Source organism: Eleutherodactylus coqui, chromosome 6 (genome assembly GCF_035609145.1).
Source record: "Eleutherodactylus coqui strain aEleCoq1 chromosome 6, aEleCoq1.hap1, whole genome shotgun sequence".
Taxonomy (NCBI): domain Eukaryota; kingdom Metazoa; phylum Chordata; class Amphibia; order Anura; family Eleutherodactylidae; genus Eleutherodactylus; species Eleutherodactylus coqui.
In genome coordinates, this window is record NC_089842.1 from 82,575,673 (window position 1) to 82,599,473 (window position 23,801).

General features: G+C 49.9%; 1 protein-coding gene across 1 annotated transcript in view; it reads right to left on the reverse strand.

Moving 5' to 3' along the window:
- LOC136632281 (sialic acid-binding Ig-like lectin 16) overlaps positions 1 to 23,459 on the reverse strand; it is a 49,895-nt gene extending 26,436 nt beyond the window's left edge. Inside the window, exons 1-4 of the mRNA XM_066607058.1 lie at positions 23,345 to 23,459; positions 7,591 to 7,941; positions 3,817 to 4,110; positions 692 to 721 (exon numbers count right to left, since the gene is read on the reverse strand). Of these exons, the coding sequence (XP_066463155.1) occupies positions 692 to 721; positions 3,817 to 4,110; positions 7,591 to 7,941; positions 23,345 to 23,405 (736 nt within the window). The 5' untranslated portion in view covers positions 23,406 to 23,459. The remainder of the gene's footprint in view (positions 1 to 691; positions 722 to 3,816; positions 4,111 to 7,590; positions 7,942 to 23,344) is intronic.
- Positions 23,460 to 23,801: the final 342 nt, after the last annotated feature.

Consider the following 23,801-nt stretch of genomic DNA (forward strand, 5'->3'; position numbering starts at 1 on the left):
TTAAATAACCCCAATTTTGATAACCTCTCTGGGTATTGTAGTCTGCTTATTCCGTTTATTACTTTAGTTGCCCGCCTTTGTACCCGCTCAAGCTCTGATATGTCCTACTTGAGTACCAGTGCCCAAAACTGTATACAATAGTCCATGTGTGGTCTGACCAGTGACTTGTAAAGAGGAAGAACAATGTTCTCATCATGTGCCCTAGACCTCCTTTGTTGCGCCCCGTGATCCTATTTGCCTTGGCAGCAGCTACCTGACACTGGTTGCTCCAGTTAAGCTTACAGTTACCTAAAAGTACCAAGTCCCTTTCCATGTCAGTGTTTCCCAGTGGTTTCCCATTTACTGTGTAATGGTGACATGTATTTCCCTGTCCATGTGCATTAAGAGTGTCCTTTTGGCATCTATTGTGGAAAGTACTGCAGGAGAAGTTTAACAGCTCAGCACCCCACAAAATCAGTCCAATCTGTAATCCAGACATTTCTTCTGCAATGACCAATACAGGGCAAATGTAAAGAATTATGGTGGCCATTCAGATGAAAGGCTACCTGTGTTATACATGGGCCACATGAGTTTGCAGAAGTGGAAGTTCCTCTTGCAGATTGACTTTCCATTCTGGCTCTCAAGTGGGAAGAATCTCACCCTACTGATTATAGTCTTTTGCACCCTTGATATTAGTGTAGAATGGAGTTACCTCTAATGGTAATGGTAACATCGGGAGGGTCTGCAAGAAAGAGATGAAAGTAAATTAGTTGTAACACAAGATCTCCTTTACTTCATTACGGTATTAGAACAGCATGTGTCCACGTAGGGCTTTTAATAAAAAAAGAACCGATCAAGAAACAATGTCAAACAACAAGAACTTTGTTTTGTTTCCTTGTTGTTTAACATTAGTTCTTGACCGGTTCTTTATTAAAAACCTTACGTGGATACAGGCAGTAGTAAGACCCTTCATTCCTGGTAGACCACCTGTTAGAGAAGTCTCATGTTATTTGTGGTGGGATACAGATATATCAGTGCTGACTTTACTGGTTGGCATAAACTATGTAGAGCTCACCATGAAATCTTTGCGTTTCCATAGGACTGAAGGTAAGTTTCCTTTATTATCTGTACTCGGGGTTGTTATGGTACATAAACAATATAGCAGTTACAGAACTAATTCACTTCTCCTACAATATATAGCATTTGCTAATTGGTAGAAGCAGTTATAAGTATGAAGTCTAACATGGGTTGTACTTGCTCTATCACAGACACAATACAATAGAGACACTTATGAAATTTCTTTAACCCCTTAGGGACCAAGCGCGGTAAATATACGGTGATTGGTCCTGGGCTTTAATCTCCACCAATAGCAAAAATATGGCACAAGATTAAAGCCTCTGCTCCTGCTATCAAGCAGGAGCAGGTTGCGTCTTGGGCTGTTAGTCACAGCTAAGAACCCAGAGGAGGAGGGAGAAGCGTTTTTTAATGGCTTCCGCCTTCTCCTTTCCTGGATACATAGCACTCAATGAGCGCTATGTACTGAGAATTGAAAGTGGAAATGTTTCTTCCACTATGTGAGCCGGCAATCGTGTGGCCTTCAAGTCTCCCCCGTTATAGCAGAGCTGCAAAGTCCTAGCAGACCCTGATCAGCTATGCTAGTGACTATTGTCACTACAGGGGAATGTTTTCCCCTGTAACTGGGGCTTCTATGGATGCTGTTTCTATGGATTCCCCATTTACAGTGAAAAAGTGTGTAATAAAAAAAAAAAAGACCATGTGAATGACCCCCAGAGGTCTTATATGACGTCATGGGGGTCATAGATGCTAAAAAAAATTACAAAAAAAGGTTTAAAAAATTACAAAGTTAACTAAAAATATATACATAAAAAATACAATGACGCAAAGCCAATGCCAACGAAACCTTCGCTGTAATAGCCCTGTAATCCAAAACCATACATAATATATATCAAAACATCTGAAACAAAATGAAGAACCCTTTCTCATAATTTATTTTAGCATAAACTTACTAATCTATAAAAAAAACAACTATAAATATTTTTTAAAAATGGGGAAAAAAAGTCAGTGTAAAAATATTTAAAAACCATGTTACGAAAAAAAAATGCAGCAAAAATTATTTTGGTTGCTAAAGTAAAATATATGGCAGTGAAAACCAATCCATGGGTAAAATCTAGAGATGAGCGAGTGCGCTCGTTAAAGGCTGCTACATGATTGAGTAGCAGTCTTTAACGAGTAACTGTATACTCGCCCGAGCAGCAATGCGGGGGCGAGCGGGGGCGGGGAGAGAGGGAGAGAGATCTGTCTCACTCTCCCTCCCGCTGCCCCCCGGCATGCTGCTCGGGCAAGCACACAGTTACTCGATAAGACTGCTACTCGATCGAGAAGCAGCCTTTAACAAGCGTGCTCGCTCATCTTTAGTAAAATCCCTAAAATGTGTCTGGTCCTTAAGGTACAAAACAGCCTGGTCCTTAAGGGGTTAAGTTAACCATAGGCATGAAAAAAGTCTAAGCCACACCATGGAAATCTGCAAGCATGGAAAGCTGATGGACACAGCTCGACAGGTGCTCTCCCAGGAAAAAATATTGTGGAATCCACCAGTATGTGCTAAACACTGAAATGAACTATAAAAATAAAGTAGCAAAACTGTACCAAGCAATTAGGTCATGAGTAAGTCATTTCCATGTTACGTTCATGATAACACAATCCATGTCCGTTGAACCCTGAACTCGATTTGGTGGTTCTTTATGTGTTTGTTACGTCTATCCGAGACTACTGACGAAACTTTGGTGAGCAAGGTACCGGAGAAGTCTGGACAGGCATGTGTACAACATACTAAAAGGGACTAAAATGCAGGAGCGGACCAAACAAAGGAACAAGGAATTTTTTTTACTCAAAGCTTAATTTTAAAAAGGGTTAATGCTCTTTATTAGATTATTCCAAGTATGGGTGCCTACCCACTACTGTTAGGCCCCCTGTCCACGGGCGATGCAAAGTCCTGCGGCAGATCTTCGCTGCGGGCGCCGCTGCCAATTCTCCGCCAGTCAGCCCTATTTGATAGATAGGTTGGCCGCAGAGAAGCATCCTGCGAATTACCCGCCGCGAGCGGAGAATCGCAAGGATTCTCTGCTCGTGGACAGGTGTCGGCGCTTTCCATAGCAATGCTATGGAAGGCATTGGCCGGTGTGATTCGCTGGCGATTTACCGCCAGTGAAATCATGCCCATGGACAGGCACCCTTACGTTTTCACTGCGAAATTTGCAGCGTTTTTTTTCTCCAGGTGCCTATGTGACTTGTTAATGTTAAAATCTAGAGATGAGCGAACCTACTCGTTTCGAGTAATTACTCGATCGAGCACCGCGATTTTCGAGTACTTCAGTACTCAGGTGCAAAGATTCGGGGGGCGCTGGGGGGCGGGGGATGGCGTGACGGAGCGGGCGGTAGCAGCGGGGAACAGGGGGGAGCTCTCTCTCTCTCCCTCTCCCCCCCACTCCCCACTGCAACCCCCCGCTCACCCTCGGGGCCCCCCGAATCTTTTCGCCCGAGTACGGAAGTACTCGAAAATCGCGGTACTCGGGCGAAAAAGAGGCGTGGCCGAGGAGGCTCGCTCATCTCTATTAATATCGCAACGTGGCAAAATCGCAATTTACCGCGTAATCGCTATTTTGCCGCGACGCGAATTTAACATCAACAAGTCCCATAGACACCTGGAGAAAAAAAACCGCTGTGAATTTCGCAGTGAAAGAGAACTGTAGTGGGTAGGCACCCTAAATCTACGGTAACACCTATCACATGGGAGTACGACATAGTAAGCAGACTTACACTCAACATTTAGGTTGATTATCTGTTGAGTTACAGCCATGTATTGGCGGAAGGCCACTATACAGGTGAGTGGTGATCCATTGTCTTCTTTCGTAGGTGTGAATGTAAAGTTGGAGAAGTATATACTGGTGGAATTTGGGTAAGAATTACTAAAAGGTAATTTTTCACCATGTTTTCCATTCCATGTGATGTCAGGAGCAGATCCAGCGCATATACCAGGGCTTTTACAGGTTATTGTTGCCTTTTCTCCAGCAACCAGCTTCCCAACAGAGATCTCAGGTTTGTCTGTTAATCCTAGAAAGTGGTGTAGAAAAGTACATTTACAGACTTGATTTAGTTGTAATGCATGGGGTTATATGCCAGAAACAAAGATGTATCACCACCCACAGTAGGACTGCAGCTAATGTTGCAAAAGGCGAGTGGTATTTTACCTACCTGGTATGTAAATATGTCTGCTACCACTGATTCTACTAGTATGACTATTCCGCTGCCTCTACCATTACTAGTACTGCAGCTCCTGCTCTGCTGCTAATACTGCCACCAGTACTACCATAGCCAAAACTATCACCACTTGTGAAACGTCTTGACAACAACTGCTCTAACGGCTGCTACTCTTCTACTACCGCTACTAATACTACTACAGCTACTCTTCTACTACTGCTACTAATACTACTACAGCTACTCTTCTGCAACTACAGCTACAGTACCCTACTGCTACTATGACTGACTACTACTAATATTACCATACGGCTGAATGTATCACTCTACACCATAGGGTTGTATCTAAATAGGCTAGAGCTTAGTGGCCTTTCCTTGCTTGGTATGTTAGAATGAGTGCTACTACTGGTGCTGCCACAACTTCTGCTGTGCCAACTAAAACTGCTGCCTACTCTACCACCAGAACTACCTACAGGGTGCAGAAATATGGAAACACCGTACGAAATGCATGCAAGTTACATGGGATTATAAATCATACTTCAATCAGACACACAGAGACCAATTTTTAAGCGGAGGTAGTGTGATATCGATTCTACTAGGGAGAAGTGGGAATATGCCCGAGCAACAAGGTTTTTGAGTCAGTGGTTTGGTCAGTGGTTTGAGCCACTCAGCTGCTGTTACCAGTTGGCTCCCAAAACCACCCAGAGCAGGGAAAGAAGTGAAATAAACACAAATTTGTCAGGAAAATTCTTAGCCAAGTAGGGGTCAAAAGGGCAGCTCAATGCTAATGATTAAAATCCATGCATTTCATATGGCGTTTCGATATTTTTGCCCACCTCCTGTATATTAAACGACTGTTTTATTAGAAACACCCATACAGCAAGGTGCTGGAGCTTCTTTGACCTTCAGAGCCGCAGGAATTTGTTGTGGCATCAGTTCACAGGTCTCAGAGGACTTGGGGTGTGCTAAAAAACATTCCTACACCATTGCTTACCCTTCTTTAGCCTGAACTGTTGTGACCTTACAGGAAGAACTGATCGATTCATGCTGCTTGCTCCAAATTCTGACTCTCCCATCAGCATGGAGCAACAGCAATTTGGATTCTTCTGCCCAGACAATGTTGTTCGATTCCTCAGTGATACAATTTTTACACTTTTCACCACTGAAGTCTTGTTTTTCTATTTCTCTTACCCTGCTTTCACACGGATGTATTTTCATTGCATGTCATACGTGCAATTTTCTCGCACTCAACACACAATGCCAATGGCCCACTGATTTGTATTTTCCACATGCATATTACTCACCAAAGATAGTGCATGGGGATTGGCAGCATGCAGCCATTACACATCTCATTACATACTTGCTGCGAGCCCGCGTGCAAGAGATTGGCATGCAGCTTGCCGGAACACACGGTCATGTGAGCACGGTCTTAGACAGCAGTGGCACTCAAACTGCTGTTGTAAGTGAATTCTATATGACTGCTGTTAGAATGGTCCTTGGTGTCCTCGTCTGATCCCAATTGTTTGCATCCAGAGGATTCTTTTTAGGCCTCCCTCACAAAGGCGATGCAGTAAGCTCCGCGACTTATATCGATTTGCCACTTTTTACCGGCTTCTAGCACTCCTCCTCATTGTCTGAGTGGTGCCATTGAAAACAATGGGAGCATTACACCACAGTGCTGAAAGCGCTCTGCTACCTGCGGTAAAAACCGTCTGTGTGAGGGGGCCTTACTGGCTGTTTTTCCTCAATCACACAATTTTTGCTATACTTTTCACAACATTGCATGAGAAAACCCCACAAGGCTGGTAGTTTCTTTTAAATATTGGCCCTAACTAGTCTAGTCTAACACCAATAACCACACTTAGTTTGAAGTCCTTCAGATTGCTGGATTTTCCCATTCTAAGGCCGGCTGCACACGACCGAATTTCGATTGCGTAATCCGCAACCATCATCTGGCAGACGATCCGCAGCACTTTGCATCCAATAACAAAAATAGAACATTCGTATGTCCGCGAATAGTGATTGTGATTTCCGCTTGTGGAAATAAAATCGCAGCATGTTCTATTTTTGTGCAGACCCCACGCGATGGCTTCCATCAAAGTCAAGCCGTGCGACCTGCGTCCCTTCCACAATTGACATTGCGTAAAGGTCGCGGACTCCGAGTCATCGCTTAGCGACCGCACAGGAAAAAAAACATTTGAAAAAAACTGTACTAGGAGCCGTCCAGACCATAAGCAAAAGATAAATACAGGTACTCGTGGATGCCGGTCGGGCACAGGGATGGACTCCGCTGTGGACTCCCGCATGCGGAATTCGACCCGTTCGTGTGCAGCTGGCCAATGTGGATTCACACTGAAAATGATCCCCCGACAACCTGCCCACTTGATTTTATGCCACACTTCATGGAGACGGCTCTAATTTCCATACAGGGAGAGGGCAGTTGTCTCCAATTAAGGCCTCCTGCACACGGGCAAATTTGCATTGCGAAATCCCTAGTGGGATTCCACCTCCGGATTCTGCAGCAAATCGAGCCATAGCATGCGATGGCAAAATGCAATTTCCTACCCACAAGCGGAAATCGATTGCAATTTCCCGCTCCCAGGTGAGTAATCGCAACACGCTGCAATTTTGTGCGGGCTACACACGGCCGGCCATTGAAGTCAATGCAAGCCATCCATCCCATATCATTGCAGAATGGTCATGGGAGCCGCGCCGATGCCATAGCGACGGCACGGCATACTCTGTACTGCGTATGTGCGCTGGCCCTCCGGCTGGCACATTCTTGGCAGAGGAGGAAGAGGAAAGCAGGGGGTCACCGGCCGGGCACCGGGTCAAACTCCGCTGCTTGAATCCCGCATGTGGGGTCCAACCCACCCGTGTGCAGGAGGGCTATGTGTCCATTTAGTCTATAATCTACTACTATAACACCTACTCTTCTGCTATTTCTATAACTAATCTACTGCACCAGCAATAATCTTTACTATTAGTGGAAGTATTAGCGGATATTCTGGACTAATATAGTAAACTGTTGGAAGGACAGTGAAACTTCAGGTAGAAAGCCCCAAGTCATATACGGGAGAAGTTGATTTTTGTCTCGTCAGTCAAAAGTTTCGAAAATGTCTCTTTATATTGCAGTTTTGGCTGGGAGTAAATGACAAATCATCCGACTCTTTTCAGATTCTTCATATATAATATTCAGTTGGTGCAGCCAACTGCAGGTATACATAAGAGACAGTTCAGTGACCATTTCAGCACTGCTAACTAGATATATTACTATTTAACATATCAGTCATACATTTATGAGTAGGTATTTAGTGATCTGATTCTTCTATTTACCTGTCACTTTTAAGTGGGGTTTGATTTTCCAATAACTGTACTGTACAGAATCCTCAAGTCGGAAATAATAATAGCTGTCATCACTTTCCTGGATGTCATTGATAAACAAGGAGCAGTCTCTTGAGGAAACATCTCCAGTGAAAAAAAATCGTCCTCTTGAGTTATCTTTATTAGAGGCTACCACTTTATGTTGAGACCATTTTTCTCTGTACCAAAAGCCATCGGCTAATTCGTTTATTTCTACATAACTTGGTACAGTAAATGAGCACGGAATGTGAACACAGAGTCCTACTTGAGCCGTGACTTCTTCAGGTACTGATATCACATATTTATTAGTTTGACAGCCAATATCTGTGGAGAGAAAAAGTAGAATATGGTCAATCACCTACAATACAAGGGAACTGGGTGGAACGGGGTCCGCAGTGCAACATCTAGCAGGGGCCCACAAACATTGTCCAATGATGTGGTAGAAGCATCATTGAGCCCCTCAGGTGCCAGAACCTTGGGACAATTGCGGCTGTGCTTATAATAAAGTGAACCCTTGGGGAGGGTGCACAGCTTTATATATACTGCAGGTGGTGATGCCCAAGACCAAGCTACCAGGGAGCTTAGTGTTCTCTTAGGGACACTGGGTAGAAAGAAGCAGCGTATGTTGGCATGGGTATAGAGGCAGGCATGCACTTCTCTTAATTGCTTAATTTGACACTTTTTTTTAACTACACTGTGAGCGGGTGAGACAGCCTCCAATATGTGCACATTGTTCTTGTTACTGTATATAGTCCTCTGCTGTGTGTGTTTTATTATTCGTCCACAAGAGGTCGCTGTTCTACAAAAAAGATTATGGTCAAGCTCTGAGGTGACAGGAGGGAGGAGAAAAAAAGCGTGCGTGTAAGCCGCCGACCGGGGTGGGCTTTCCAGAATACAGCGAAGTCCTGAACAAAAAACGCGACTCAAAACCAATCCGTAGCAATGAGATTTTACTTAATTTGGCCGAACCCTTAACCAACCCGAACTCCCCCAGAAAGTTACATACACTCAGCGGGGAAGCTGAGACTCTTGTGCCATGCAGCGCTGTGCTCTATAATGTGCGCCTTCAATATCCTCCAAGCTTTTGCCTAGCCGCAGGCCGTCTCTAACCAGCCGCTATTACCTTCTATCACCCTGGAAGTAGGAACAATCAGTGAGGATGCTAGGGAAGCACCGGCGGCACAGCACAAGAGCTTACAATCTTAGCAACACACCCGTATTCTCCCCTTACACAACACCACTCAACAGATATAACAATATATATATAGTTCACAAGTCAAGGCAAAGTACAGTTGCGTAACGTGTGACTTGTAGATATCCTTAGACAGCTCTACGAGTATAGAGTTCTCTGTGTGTTAGGACTATGTCGGACAGCTCAGTCCCCAGCAGTGCGGCCGGCGGCCATCAGTATGCCTAACTAACTAACTAACTGCCGGCCTTGTTATTAGTCTCAGTCAGATTGGCGGTGCGTGCACGTTTACACCAGAGGCCTTAGTTCTCTGGCTGACCCGGGTCTGGTGGGTACCTTTAGACTTTGTCCGGAACGCAGGAATAGGATTTCATCCAAGAACCATATGAACTCACTGACGCCGCTACTTCTGAGCCCGGTCTGCAATGACCATCTTCTCCGTTAAGATGGTAGTCTGACAAACTCTGGAACAGTCTCTAATGCAGCTCCCCTCACGGAAGCTCCGGTCCTCGTTGGGGTCCTTTTTCCGGTGGATCGCAGTGTCTCTCTCGCTAGCTGCAGTCCTCACCAGCTCGTCTCAGCTCGTTCGCACGCACCTAACCGCTTTTCTCTCCTACTCTCTATGGTCATGATGCACTTCTTTTTTCTCTGTCTCAGTCCAGAGCACAGTGACCTCTTGTGGTCAAAAACAAAATGACAGTTACAACAGAAACCAGGACATTTACAGCAGGAGGACTGTTTCACCATCTTACATGCCACCCCACTAGATGTTGCCGTCCCCGGCAACCTCCCCCACTCAAACTCATCCTGCGCGTAGCGCTGTGGGGGTACACCAGCGGTGGACCTGGCCGTCCTGCGCAGAGTCATAGGACCAGGGACAGTTGGCACACTCGGTGGATGTGGTTCTGCTGGCTGGGCATCTCTCTCCCTGAGTGGCGAGCTTGTCACGACCGGGGACTCCGACATGGCCGGGACAGGAACTACCCACCATTCATCATCTACCAGGGGTTCCCCAATACTAGGGGTAGGGATAAGCATCTCCTTATCAGCCGCAGGTTGCTGAAAGTGACAGTGTCTCAACATGTTACGGTGGAGGTTCCTTGAGGGTCTCCCAGTCCCCTCGGGCTCAACCTCATACACGGGGATATCAGGATCTACCTTCTGCTTCACTATGTATGGAACCGCCTCCCACCGCCCATCCAATTTTCCGGTTGGCCTCTTGGCTCTGACCATCACACGATCACCTGGAGCATACTCGTCCATCTGCACTGGCCCCGGGTTGGGGTGCACCACTTGTCTCAGGCGCTCACCCACAACCTTATGTATTGCTCTCAGTCGGCGGCGATGGTCTTGCACCCAGGCGGTGGTGCTCCTTGGCGGAGGCTGCCTCAGATCCGGCATGTGAAGATCCTTGATCTCCTGGCCTGCTCTCCCAAACATAAGCATGTGTGGAGAGTAACCAGTGGTATTGTGAACCCTATTGTTGTAGGCCCACATCAGCTCAGGTAAGTACTCTGGCCACTGGGCTTTTTGACTTTCCTCTAGAGTCCGCAGCATCTGTATCAAGGTGCGGTTGAACCGCTCACACGCCCCATTCCCTTGTGGATGGTACGGAGTCGTGCGGGAACGTTCGATACCATAGAGCTGATACAGCTCCCTCATCAAAGCACCCTGGAAACATGCCCCCTGATCTGAATGAATTCTCCGCGGACACCCAAACACTTGTATAAAGTGTTTACAGACTGCCTCAGCAGCCCATTCAGCCGTCTGATCTCTGGTGGGCACGGCCACTGCATATTTTGTGAAGTGGTCCGTCATGACCAAACAGTAGGGGTGTCCTGAGGTAGAGTACCCGATCTGTACATAATCAATCAATAAGATTTCCAGGGGGGCGGAAGTGCGGATAGTTTGCACAGGGGCCCGTTGCTCGGGGCTTTTACTCAGCCCGCAGGACCGACATTTCAGACATGCCTCGGTCACCATTTCTCCCAAATCCGGGCAATATACAAAGCGCTGGAGCCATTGGTACGTCTTCGCGCTCCCGAAATGAGCCCCCCTCTCATGGGCTTCTTGAGCGGCAGCTGGTCCCAGTGACATAGGGATGACAACCTGTTGCCGGTGCTGCAGCTCTGACTGTACGTATATGGTCCGGCACAGGAGCCCCTGGTTAATACTCAGCTTATCCCATTGTCTCAGCAACTTCTGACCTTCCTGCGTCAGACTGGCCCGCTCGTCCGGGCGAGGCCAAACCTTAGCTCGGACCCACTCTCTCACTTTCCATAGGTCCGAGCAGCTACTTTGGACTCGTTCCCAATCTCCCAACGTCTTCCCCAACACCATCGGCATCCCTGAAGCCACCCCACTTGAATGTGTCAGATTCTGGAATGGTGGTACTCTGCCGAGGTGTGGCATTTCAGTGTCTTCTAAATCCTCTTCTCCCCTCTTGGTCGGCGACCCCACTGGAACTCGGGAGAGGGCATCGGCGTTGCCGTTCTCCCTCCCTGACCGGAACTGGATGCGGTATCGATACTTGGAAAGGCGGGCCATCCATCGCTGCTCAAGGGCGCCTAGCTTAGCGTTTTCCAAGTGCGCTAGCGGGTTATTGTCCGTCATCACAGTCACTTCTGCACCCATCAGATACTCTGCAAACTTCTCAGTCATGGCCCAGACCAGCGCCAAAAGCTCCAACCTAAAGGAGCTATAGTTGTCAGGGTTGCGCTCCGACTCCCTTAACGACCTACTGCCATAGGCAATGACCCTCTCACGCCCGTCTTGAACTTGAGATAACACAGCTCCAAGACCATGTAAACTTCCATCCGTGTACAGCAAGAACGGGCTATCAAACTGTGCATAGGCCAGGATTGGGGCGCTGGTCAGAGTTCTTTTCAATGCCTCGAAGGCTTCTTGCTGTCGTGGCCCCCACTCAATGGGGCGATTCCTGGGCCCTCCAGTTGTGCCTCTCAGCAGCTCGTTTAGTGGACCGGCCAGATGAGAGAACTTGGGTATAAATCTCCTGTAATAACCGGCCAGGCCTAGGAACGCTTGTACTTCCCGTAGGGTTCTTGGCTGGGACCACTTTTGCACGGCCTCCACCTTGCTAGGGGCCGGTTGTACCCCTTCTGGAGTGACCACATGTCCCAGGAACTCTATGCGCTGTTGAAGCAGTTGACACTTTTTGGGCTTGATTTTCAGACCATGATCTTGTAGTCGTCCCAGGACCTGCCGCAGTTTTTTAAGATGATCTTCGAATGAAGTCCCAAACACCACAATGTCATCCAGATATATCAATACTGATTCAAAGTTTAGGTCACCCAGACAGTGCTCCATCAACCGCTGAAACGTCCCTGGAGCGTTGGTCAGTCCGAACGGCATCCTATTGAACTCATATAGTCCCATGGGCAAGATAAAGGCTGTCTTTGCCTTGTCTTTTTCAGCTACTGGCACTTGCCAATATCCACTAGCCAGGTCGAGCGTGGAAAAGTACTTGGCTCGACCCAAGGAGGATAGTGACTCTTCGATCCGTGGAAGAGGATAAGCATCCCGGATGGTTTGGGCATTCAATTTCCGATAATCTACACAGAACCGAAGACTTCCGTCTTTCTTTCGCACCAGGACCACAGGAGCAGCCCACGGGCTTTTACTTTCCTGTATCACCTGGTTTTCCAGCATGCAGGCCACCATATTTTTCACCTCTTGATACATCTTGGGTGGGATTTGGGTGTACCGTTCTCGAACTGGCGCAGCGTCGCGGGTAGGGATTTCATGCTCGATAGCGGTGGCACACCCGAAGTCTTCATCATGCCTTGAGAACGCTTCCTGGTATTCCCATAGCGTGTCTTCCAGAAGCTTTTGTTGCCCCGGGGTCAGAGAGCGGGGGTCCACTCCCATCAGAGACATGATCACTCGACCGTTCCACTCAGCTGTTGGGGCCTGTTCTTGCTGGACCTTCACAGCAAAGGTCCAAGCTGACCTCCCATCTGGCTGTAGCGTGAAGCTCCTCCGGTGAATGACACCGCCCTCTGGCACATGAACTTCAGCCAGCAGGGTATTCCCAGGAACGATCGACTCACTGTCCCAGACATTGAGGCAGCGTATAGGCACGCACCCATCTTTCACGGTGACGAGTGCTCGGGCTACCAGCGGGCGGTTCTGCAGTTCTCCCCATGGAGCAGGTTCGATCAGGACCTCCAGTCCATTCAATGGCCGCCCAGCTCCCACTGGAAGCATCAAAATTTTCTCCTGGCGTGGTGGAATCTTCACTGGAGCTCTCAGCGGTACTCTCACATGCCCAATAGGACACCCTGACATGAGGCTCTTCTGTAAACTGCAGCTCCTCACCATCTGCTGTAGGACCTTTTGAGTTGGCCGGTGCGTGGTGGTCCGCTGCCAGTATTTAGGCCCTTCCTTGGCATAGAGGTGATGATCGAGGTCTCTCAGCACGTTCATGCCCAGCGTTACATCGAGTCCCTTTCGGGACGGATGATCTACCAGCACGATCCCCTTTTTGCCAATGTCCTGCCCAAACAGCCGGATTCGCATCCAGACGATCCCTTGTACATCCATTGCACCATTATTGGCAGCTGTCAACCGGATAACACTTCCATCTTCCGGTTCCATCATATGCCCGAAGTGTCTCTCGAAAAACTCCAACGGCATCAGGGTGCATTCCGATCCGGTATCCACTAGGCAGTGTACCTTTTGGCCCTCCAGCTCAGCTTCCATAATGGGACTGCTGGCATAGAGATCGCGTTCATTGCGTAGTGGGCTTAGCTCTGAGGGAACTGCCGCAGGATGCCCTGTTACTGCGGCAGTCGGAAGTTTAAAGCCAGCTCAGGTTCCGTCTGTTGGTGGCACTCTCGAGCGATATGGCCATACTGTCGGCAGCTCCAGCAAAGAGGTCCCCTTGATCCCCGCACCCCGGATGGGTCTGTATTAATGGATCCTCGCCCCCGGAACACTCTCTGTGGAGGTGGGCAGGACGATGAGGTCAATCCCGGGGCCCTGGATGAGTCCGCCTTCATCTGGGACACTTCCAGGCGGAGTTCTCTCATTTCTGCTCGTAGGGCCTGGACCACATCCTTCAAGGACTCGGAGTCTTCAAGACCTCCCCGGGCCCCTGTCACTTGGGTGCTACTCACTGCCTTCACACTCACAGCCATGGGCTCTTCTTCTCTCTCTACAGCAGCCCGGTAAACATTATAAAATGTCAGGTCAGCATCTGCCCGGGTCATCTCTTGCAGTTTATCCTGTAAAAATCTATTGGATAGTCCTAGAATAAATTGGTCTCGTAGTAGCCGGTCCACTTCCTTGAAAGCTCCCATGGCCCCTGAATCCCGTCGTTGCACTTCATTCAACACTTCCTGTAGGGCGTTAGAGTATTGTATTAACGTTTCACCCTCTCGCTGGGATCGGTTGAAGAAGCTGCTGCGCAACTGCGCTACCCTGGTTCGCCCTCCCTGTGCCCCCTCCAGCAGGGAGAATATTTTCTCCAAAGTGTCTCTTTCTGACTCGGGTCGTACCATCACGGTCCGTCTAGCGTCGCCTTCCAGGGCCCCCAATGCTATCTCTGCACGCAGCGCAGGTATCAAATTACTCAATTTAACTATACTTTGTACCCTTTCGGTCCAGTCCTGCAACCCCATATTTTTACCGTTAAACTTTGGCAAGTGCTGCATTAGTGCTCCAGCCGATAAGTACCCTACTTGGGCTGGCGTGACAGGTACTGGGGCTAGGAATTCTTGTTGCGCAGGGGCACCCTGGGCCGCTGGCGCTAGGGGAATGTTTCCCGCCACGTCTCCGTCCATGACGATCGCTGTATCCTGCCGAACTACGCCAAGTGTAAGCCGCCGACCGGGGTGGGCTTTCCAGAATACAGCGAAGTCCTGAACAAAAAACGCGACTCAAAACCAATCCGTAGCAATGAGATTTTACTTAATTTGGCCGAACCCTTAACCAACCCGAACTCCCCCAGAAAGTTACATACACTCAGCGGGGAAGCTGAGACTCTTGTGCCATGCAGCGCTGTGCTCTATAATGTGCGCCTTCAATATCCTCCAAGCTTTTGCCTAGCCGCAGGCCGTCTCTAACCAGCCGCTATTACCTTCTATCACCCTGGAAGTAGGAACAATCAGTGAGGATGCTAGGGAAGCACCGGCGGCACAGCACAAGAGCTTACAATCTTAGCAACACACCCGTATTCTCCCCTTACACAACACCACTCAACAGATATAACAATATATATATAGTTCACAAGTCAAGGCAAAGTACAGTTGCGTAACGTGTGACTTGTAGATATCCTTAGACAGCTCTACGAGTATAGAGTTCTCTGTGTGTTAGGACTATGTCGGACAGCTCAGTCCCCAGCAGTGCGGCCGGCGGCCATCAGTATGCCTAACTAACTAACTAACTGCCGGCCTTGTTATTAGTCTCAGTCAGATTGGCGGTGCGTGCACGTTTACACCAGAGGCCTTAGTTCTCTGGCTGACCCGGGTCTGGTGGGTACCTTTAGACTTTGTCCGGAACGCAGGAATAGGATTTCATCCAAGAACCATATGAACTCACTGACGCCGCTACTTCTGAGCCCGGTCTGCAATGACCATCTTCTCCGTTAAGATGGTAGTCTGACAAACTCTGGAACAGTCTCTAATGCAGCTCCCCTCACGGAAGCTCCGGTCCTCGTTGGGGTCCTTTTTCCGGTGGATCGCAGTGTCTCTCTCGCTAGCTGCAGTCCTCACCAGCTCGTCTCAGCTCGCTCGCACGCACCTAACCGCTTTTCTCTCCTACTCTCTATGGTCATGATGCACTTCTTTTTTCTCTGTCTCAGTCCAGAGCACAGTGACCTCTTGTGGTCAAAAACAAAATGACAGTTACAACAGAAACCAGGACATTTACAGCAGGAGGACTGTTTCACCATCTTACATGCGTACACTGTGAGGTGACAGTTGGTCCAGGGAGACATCTCTGTGGAGCTATGGAAGAGGGAAGGAGATCGTGTCCTGAGCGAGGAGAGTGTCCCGAGGGGACCAGAGCTGCAGCAGAGTGGGGCGGATTCAGATTTTGACCAGATGCCCGCTGGATGGGAGAAGACTTGCTTCCGTGGATGCTGCTGAATAACTGGAGCGAGACTGGATCTTGTGTGGACAATACTGGATGCCGCTGAGGAAGTGAGTAACGGCCCTCTGCGGTACCGCACACTTTTCTGGAGGGGCCCCTCATCCGTCTGGACTCTTTGGCTGATCATACAGCAGACCGGGCCAGTAAGAAAACGACGTGCACGCAAGACACCATATGTTGGCGCCAAGTTACTCGGGACTGCGTTTGGCCTGTAGTTAGACTAAATAGGTTTATGGACCATGTCAGGTCACACTTCAGCGGGATTGGCGTAGTGGCTGGCATGCCACATCCAGCTGTTCAGTAAGAAGCTTCTAGGGGAACATTCACCTGGCTATATAGTGGCTTTTCCTTTGATCTTTATACATTTTCCTTAATGTATTGGGTTTGGCGGGATAGAGTCGGTGTTGTTAAGTTTGTAAGCTGTTGTGTCGGCTGCACAAGGGCAGATTTGCATTGCAGAGTGTGGAGCGAGCATCCGCCTATGGATTCCGCAGCAAATACCGCCCATAGCATGCTATGGGAAAAGGCGTTTTCCTCTACACGAGCGGAAATTAATTGCGATTTTCCGTTTGCAGAGGACAAATCACAGCATGCTCCATTTCTGTGCAGATTCCGCATGGACAGCTTCCATTGAAGTCCATGAAAACTGTCTGATCCGTGGCTCTTCCGCAATGACATTTCAGAAAGGTCGCGGATTCCGTGTCATCACCTAGTGACAACACAGGAAAAAACAGGATTTCAAAACATAAAACTGTATTGCGCATGTCTAACGGCTCACCACGTGGACCATCCACAGTACAGCTGGCGAAAGATGAAATTAGGTACGCATGGACGCCGGCTGGGCACAGGCTTGGTTTCCACTGTGGGCTCCCACATGCAGAATCCGACTTGGTTGTGTGCAGCCGGCCTAAAGGTTTCAAGCAATGACCTGGAAAGTGAGTTGTGGAGAAAAACATAACCCTACTTCTCCACCATGCTTATTCTCAGAGCTGGGTTTTATGAGATGGGTGATCATATATTGATGATGTGTCCTAAGCAACAGCATGTTAACTCATTGTAAATGAATGAAAAGCAAGACCTCCACTTACTGCCATTGAATGCAGCGTGACTACAGGGAAAAAGAAGCATTACACAGTTGACTTTGAAATCAATGGACTATGTGTGTAATGAGTAGAGATGAGCGAACGTACTCGTCCGAGCTTGATATTCGTGCGAATATTAGGGTGTTCGGGATGCTCGTTACTCGTAACGAGCACCACGCGGTGTTCCGGTTACTTTCAGTTTCCTCTCTGAGACGTTAGCGCGCTTTTCTGGCCAATTGAAAGACAGGGAAGGCATTACAACTTCCCCCTGTGACGTTCAAGCCCTATACCACCCCCCTGCTGTGAGTGGCTGGGGCGATCAGATGTCAAGCCTAGAGGACGTGGCCGAGGACGCGGAGGGCCAAGTGAGGGTGTGGGCACAGGCCGAGTTCCTGATCCAGGTGTGTCGCAGCCAACTGCTGTGCGATTAGGAGAGAGGCACGTTTCTGGCGTCCCCACATTCATCGCCCAATTAATGGGTCCACGCGGGAGACCTTTATTAGAAAATGAGCAGTGTGAGCAGGTCCTGTCCTGGATGGCAGAAAGTGCTTCGAGCAAGCTATCATCCACGCACAGTTCAGCGCCGTCCAGTGCTGCAAATCCGAATCCTCTGTCTGCTGCTCCTCCTTCCTCCCAGCCTCCTCACTCCACTACAATGACACCTGCTCAGGAGCGGGAACACTCCCAGGAACTGTTCTCGGGCCCCTGCTTAGATTGGGCAGCAGCGGTTCCTCTCCCACCAGAGGAGTTTATCGTCACTGATGCCCAACCATTCGAAAGTTGCCGGGGTCCGGGGGAAGAGGCTGGGGACTTCCGCCAACTGTCTCAAGAACTTTCTGTGGGTGAGGAGGACGATGACGATGAGACACAGTTGTCTTGCAGTGAGGTAGTAGTAAGGGCAGTAAGTCCAAGGGAGCAGCGCACAGAGGATTCGGAGGAAGAGCAGCAGGACGATGAGGTGACTGACCCCACCTGGTGTGCAACGCCTACTCAGGACAGGTCTTCAGAGGGGGAGGCAAGGGCATCAGCAGGGCAGGTTGCAAGAGGCAGTGCGGTGGCCAGGGGTAGAGGCAGGGCCAGACCGAATAATCCACCAAGTGTTTCCCAAAGCACACCCTCGCGCCATGCCACCCTGCAGAGGCCAAGGTGCTCTAAGGTCTGGCAGCTTTTCACAGAGACGCCTGACGACCGACGAACAGTGGTGTGCAACCTTTGTCGCGCCAAGATCAGCCGGGGAGCCACCACCAACAGGCTCACCACCACCAGCATGCGCAGACATATGATGGCCAAGCACCCCACAAGGTGGGACGAAGGCCGTTCACCGCCTCCGGTTTGCACCCCTGCCTCTCCCCCTGTGCCCCAACCTGCCACTGAGATCCAACCTCCCTCTCAGGACACAGGCACAACCGTCTCATGGCCTGCACCCACACCCTCACCTCCGCTGTCCTCGGCCCCATCCACCAATGTCTTGCACCGCACAGTCCAGCCGTCGCTAGCGCAAGTGTTGGAGCGCAAGCGCAAGTACGCCACCACGCACCCGCACGCTCAATCGTTAACCGTCCACATAGCCAAATTTATCAGCCTTGAGATGCTGCCGTATAGGGTTGTGGAAACGGAGTCCTTCAAAGCTATGATGGCGGCGGCGGCCCCGCGCTACTCAGTTCCCAGTCGCCACTACTTTTCCCGATGTGCCGTCCCAGCCCTGCACGACCACGTCTCCCGCAACATTGTACGCGCCCTCACCAATGCGGTTAGTGGCAAGGTCCACTTAACTACGGACACGTGGACAAGCACAGGCGGGCAGGGCCACTACATCTCCCTGACGGCACATTGGGTGAATTTAGTGGAGGCTGGGACAGAGTCAGAGCCTGGGACCGCTCACGTCCTACCCACCCCCAGAATTGCGGGCCCCAGCTCGGTGGTAGTATCTGCGGCGGTGTATGCTTCTTCCACTAAAGCACCCTCCTCCTCCTCCTCAACCTCTGTCTCGCAATCTAGATGTGTCAGCAGCAGCAGGACGTCGCCAGCAGTCGGTGTCGCGCGGCGTGGCAGCACAGCGGTGGGCAAGCGTCAGCAGGCCGTGCTGAAACTACTCAGCTTAGGAGATAGGAGGCACACGGCCCACGAATTGCTGCAGGGTCTGACAGAGCAGACGGACCGTTGGCTTGCGCCGCTGAGCCTCCAACCGGGCATGGTCGTGTGTGACAACGGCCGTAACCTGGTGGCGGCTCTGCAGCTCGGCAGCCTCACGCACGTGCCATGCCTGGCCCACGTCTTTAATTTGGTGGTTCAGCGCTTTCTGAAAAGCTACCCACGCTTGTCAGACCTGCTCTTAAAGGTGCGCCGGCTCTGCGCACATTTCCGCAAGTCCCACACGGACGCTGCCACCCTGCACACCCTGCAACATCGGTTTAATCTGCCAGTGCACCGACTGCTGTGCGACGTGCCCACACGGTGGAACTCTACGCTCCACATGTTGGCTAGGCTCTATGAGCAGCGTAGAGCTATAGTGGAATACCAACTCCAACATGGGCGGCGCAGTGGGAGTCAGCCTCCTCAATTCTTTTCAGAAGAGTGGGCCTGGTTGGCAGACATCTGCCAGGTCCTTCGAAACTTTGATCAGTCTACCCAGGTGGTGAGCGGCGATGCTGCAATCATTAGCGTCACCATTCCTCTGCTATGCATCTTGAGAAGTTCCCTGCAAACCATAAAGGCAGCCGCTTTGCGCTCGGAAACAGAGCCGGGGAAAGACAGTATGTCGCTGGATAGTCAGAGCACCCTCCTGCCTATATCTCAGCGCGTTCAGGAGGAGGAGGAGGAGGATGAGGAGGATGAGGAGGAGGGGGAAGAGACAGCTTGGCCCACTGCTGACGGTACCCATGCTGGTTGCCTGTCATCATTTCAGCGTGTATGGCCTGAGGAGGAGGAGGAGGAGGAGGAGGAGGATCCTGAAAGTGATCTTCCTAGTGCGGACAGCCATGTGTTGCGTACAGGTACCCTGGCACACATGGCTGACTTCATGTTAGGATGCCTTTCTCGTGACCCTCGCATTCAACGCATTCTGGCCACTACGGATTACTGGGTGTACACACTGCTCGACCCACGCTATAAGGAGAACCTTCCCAGTCTCATTCCCGAAGAGGAAAGGGGTTCGAGAGTGTTGCTATACCACAGGACCCTGGCGGACAAGCTGATGGTAAAATTCCCATCCGACAGCGCTAGTGGCAGAAGGCGCAGTTCCGAGGGCCATGTAGCAGGGGAGGTGCGTAGATCGAGCAGCATGTACAGCCCAGACAGTGCAACAGTCTTTAAGGGCCTGGCCAGCTTTATGGCTCCCCAGCAAGACTGTGTCACCGCTCCCCAGTCAAGGCTGAGTCGGCGGGAGCACTGTAAAAGGATGGTGAGGGAGTACGTAGCCGATCGCACGACCATCCTCCGTGACGCCTCTGCCCCCTACAACTACTGGGTGTCGAAGCTGGACACGTGGCCTGAACTTGCGCTGTATGCCCTGGAGGTGCTTGCTTGTCCTGCGGCTAGCGTCTTGTCGGAGAGGGTGTTTAGTACGGCTGGGGGAATCATCACAGATAAGCGTACCCGCCTGTCAACCGACAGTGCCGAGAGGCTAACACTCATCAAGATGAACAAAGCCTGGATTTCCCCAGACTTCTCTTCTCCACCAGCGGACAGCAGCGATACGTAAGCAATACGTAGGCTGCACCCGCGGATGGAAGCTACGTTCTCTCTCACCATCCAAAACGGGGACATTTCTGCTTCATCAATCTGTATCTAATATTCCTCCTCCTCCTGCTCCTCCTCCTGAAACCTCACGTAATCACGCTGAACGGGCAATTTTTCTTAGGGCCACAAGGCTCACTCATAATTTTTCTAAACAATTTTTAGATGTTTCAATGCTCTGAAAAGCGTTGGAACTTTAACTTGAACCAATTTTTCGTTAAACTGGGCTGCCTCCAGGCCTAGTTACCACTTAAGCCACATTAACCAAAGCGATTAATGGGTTTCACCTGCCCTCTTGGTTGGCCATGGCCAATTTTTTTCAGGTACATTAGTACTGTTGATACAGCAATTTTTGTGGGCCCTCGCCTACAGTGTAATCAAATAAATTTTTAGCCCACCTGCATTAAGCACGACATTACTACCTCAGCTGTGTTGGGCAATGCAATGGGATATTTCTATGTACCGCCGGTGGCTTCCTGGCACCCACCCATGCTGTAGGTGCACACGGAGTTTTTACTACATCTGTACACTTGAAAAGAACCCCAGTCTGACTGGGGCATGCAGTGTGGGCCGAAGCCCACCTGCATTAAGCACGACATTACTACCTCAGCTGTGTTGGGCAATGCAATGGGATATTTATATGTACCGCCGGTGGGTTCCAGGGAGCCACCCATGCTGTAGGTGCACACTGAGTTTTTACTACATCTGTACACTTGAAAAGAACCCCAGTCAGACTGGGGCATGCAGTGTGGGCCGAAGCCCACCTGCATTAAGCACGACATTACTACCTCAGCTGTGTTGGGCAATGCAATGGGATATTTCTATGTACCGCCGGTGGCTTCCTGGCACCCACCCATGCTGTAGGTGCACACGGAGTTTTTACTACATCTGTACACTTGAAAAGAACCCCAGTCAGACTGGGGCATGCAGTGTGGGCCGAAGCCCACCTGCATTAAGCACGACATTACTACCTCAGCTGTGTTGGGTAATGCAATGGGATATTTCTATGTACCGCCGGTGGGTTCCAGGGAGCCACCCATGCTGTGGGTGCACACGGAATTCCTATTGCGGAGTTGTACCTACCTGTGACTATTTATAAAAAAACGCGGTCTGACTGGGGCGTGCAGACACCTTGACAGAATGAATAGTGTGTGGCACATAGGTTCCCCATTGCTATGCCCACGTGTGCAGCTCCAGATGGAGGTGGCACAGGATTGGATTTCTCATTGCTTCTGTACAGCATTGTGGACTATCAGCCCGCCCCTTTTATGGGGGGGTCGCTGCCTAGCCATGCCAACCCTCTGCAGTGTGTGCCTGCTTTTCCTGTGGCAGACGCACTTATACATAGACATGAGGGTGGTGTGGCATGAGGGCAGCTGAAGGCTGCACAGGGACACTTTGGTGTGCGCTGTGGACACTGGGTCGTGGGGGGGGGGGGGTTGGGCAGCATGCAACCCAGGAGAAGTGGCAGCGGAGTGTCATGCAGGCAGTGATTGTGCTTTGTTGGAGGTAGTGTGGTGCTTAGCTAAGGTGTTCATTGCTAATGAGGGCTTTTCAGAAGTAAAAGTTGTTAGAGGGGGGGGGCCCACTCTTGCCGGTATTGTGGCTTAATAGTGGGACCTGTGAACTTGAGATGCAGCCCAACATGTAGCCCCTCGCCTGCCCTATCCGTTTCTGTGTCGTTCCCATCACTTTCTTGAATTGCCCCGATTTTCACACATGAAAACCTTAGCGAGCATCGGCGAAATACAAAAATGCTCCGGTCGCCCATTGACTTCAATGGGGTTCGTTACTCGAAACGAACCCTCGAGCATCGCGATAATTTCGTCCCGAGTAACGAGCACCCGAGCATTTTGGTGCTCGCTCATCTCTAGTAATGAGTAGATATGATGTGTCCTCCGGGGACAGGCTGTTACTGTTCTCCTCCACTTATTTATGGAGATCCCAAACAAGTGCAGGCATCTGGAAGGCCCTACGTATAATATGTATGTATATGTATGTATCCCCATAATGGAGATGTCTCGTTAACTGTTGTTTCACATCTGTTGCTCGAGGCTCCACTTTCCTACTCCATTCGTGGAGCAGAAAAGGGTAATCCCCGCAGCCGAAAAATTCTGTCTCTGCATAGAACTGAACAGCACTGGATGGACCCAGTAACTATAATAGCGTCCGTTCGCTTTACGCCTAGCTGCAAAAATTTTGGACGGAAGAAAAAGCGTTGCATGCACTAAGTGAATGACGCTGGTGGGAAGCTGCCTTACTGACAGGCTGCAGGCAGGGAGAGCGGAACTATAGGTTGCTACAATGTCAGACAGATGATACTTACCCCTAATAAGATATATGACAGTTTCATGTACTTCTAGATGTCAACTGCTGTGGACCAGTCTACTGTGCTGCACAGAATACCTACCCATGACCAAATATATAGTGTCTATGATATTTGTTGTGGTCACTGGAGACATGGACGCCTCCAAACATCCTGAAGAAGGGATTTCAATTGAAAAAAACCTAGCTGCATGTCATAATGTACAGAATTATAGTCTGATTGGGTTGTCATAAGGTGGATTCGTAAGTGGAGCTGTTATATCTTAACTTATGCAACACTTACCCCATATCTGCAGCATCAAGAAGGTAAAAAACAAACAATTCTCAAGGGTAAATGGGATCATTCTGACATCTAGCCTTCTTTAGTCGGCATTTACCACTGACTCTCCATCCAGCACGTTACTGCAACAGAATAGAAATATTACTACAACAGAATACGGATATTACTGCAACAGAATACGGATATTAGGCCTAGTGTCCACGGCCGTGACGGGCTCCGCAAGCGGAATTCCGCAGCGAAGTCCATCAAGGCGCCCCCGAAAGACCCCATACTCATCTCTGGATCCGCTGCCCAATGTCCCGCATGCTGTGCCGGCGCGCATGCACACCAGAGTGCATGACACGCCGGCAATGTCATACGACACGCCCACAGCGTCACATGACGCTATCTTCCGCTGTGCTACAGCGGAAGATAGAGTGACGGACGGCTTCCACTGACTGCAATGGAAGCCGTCCGCGCG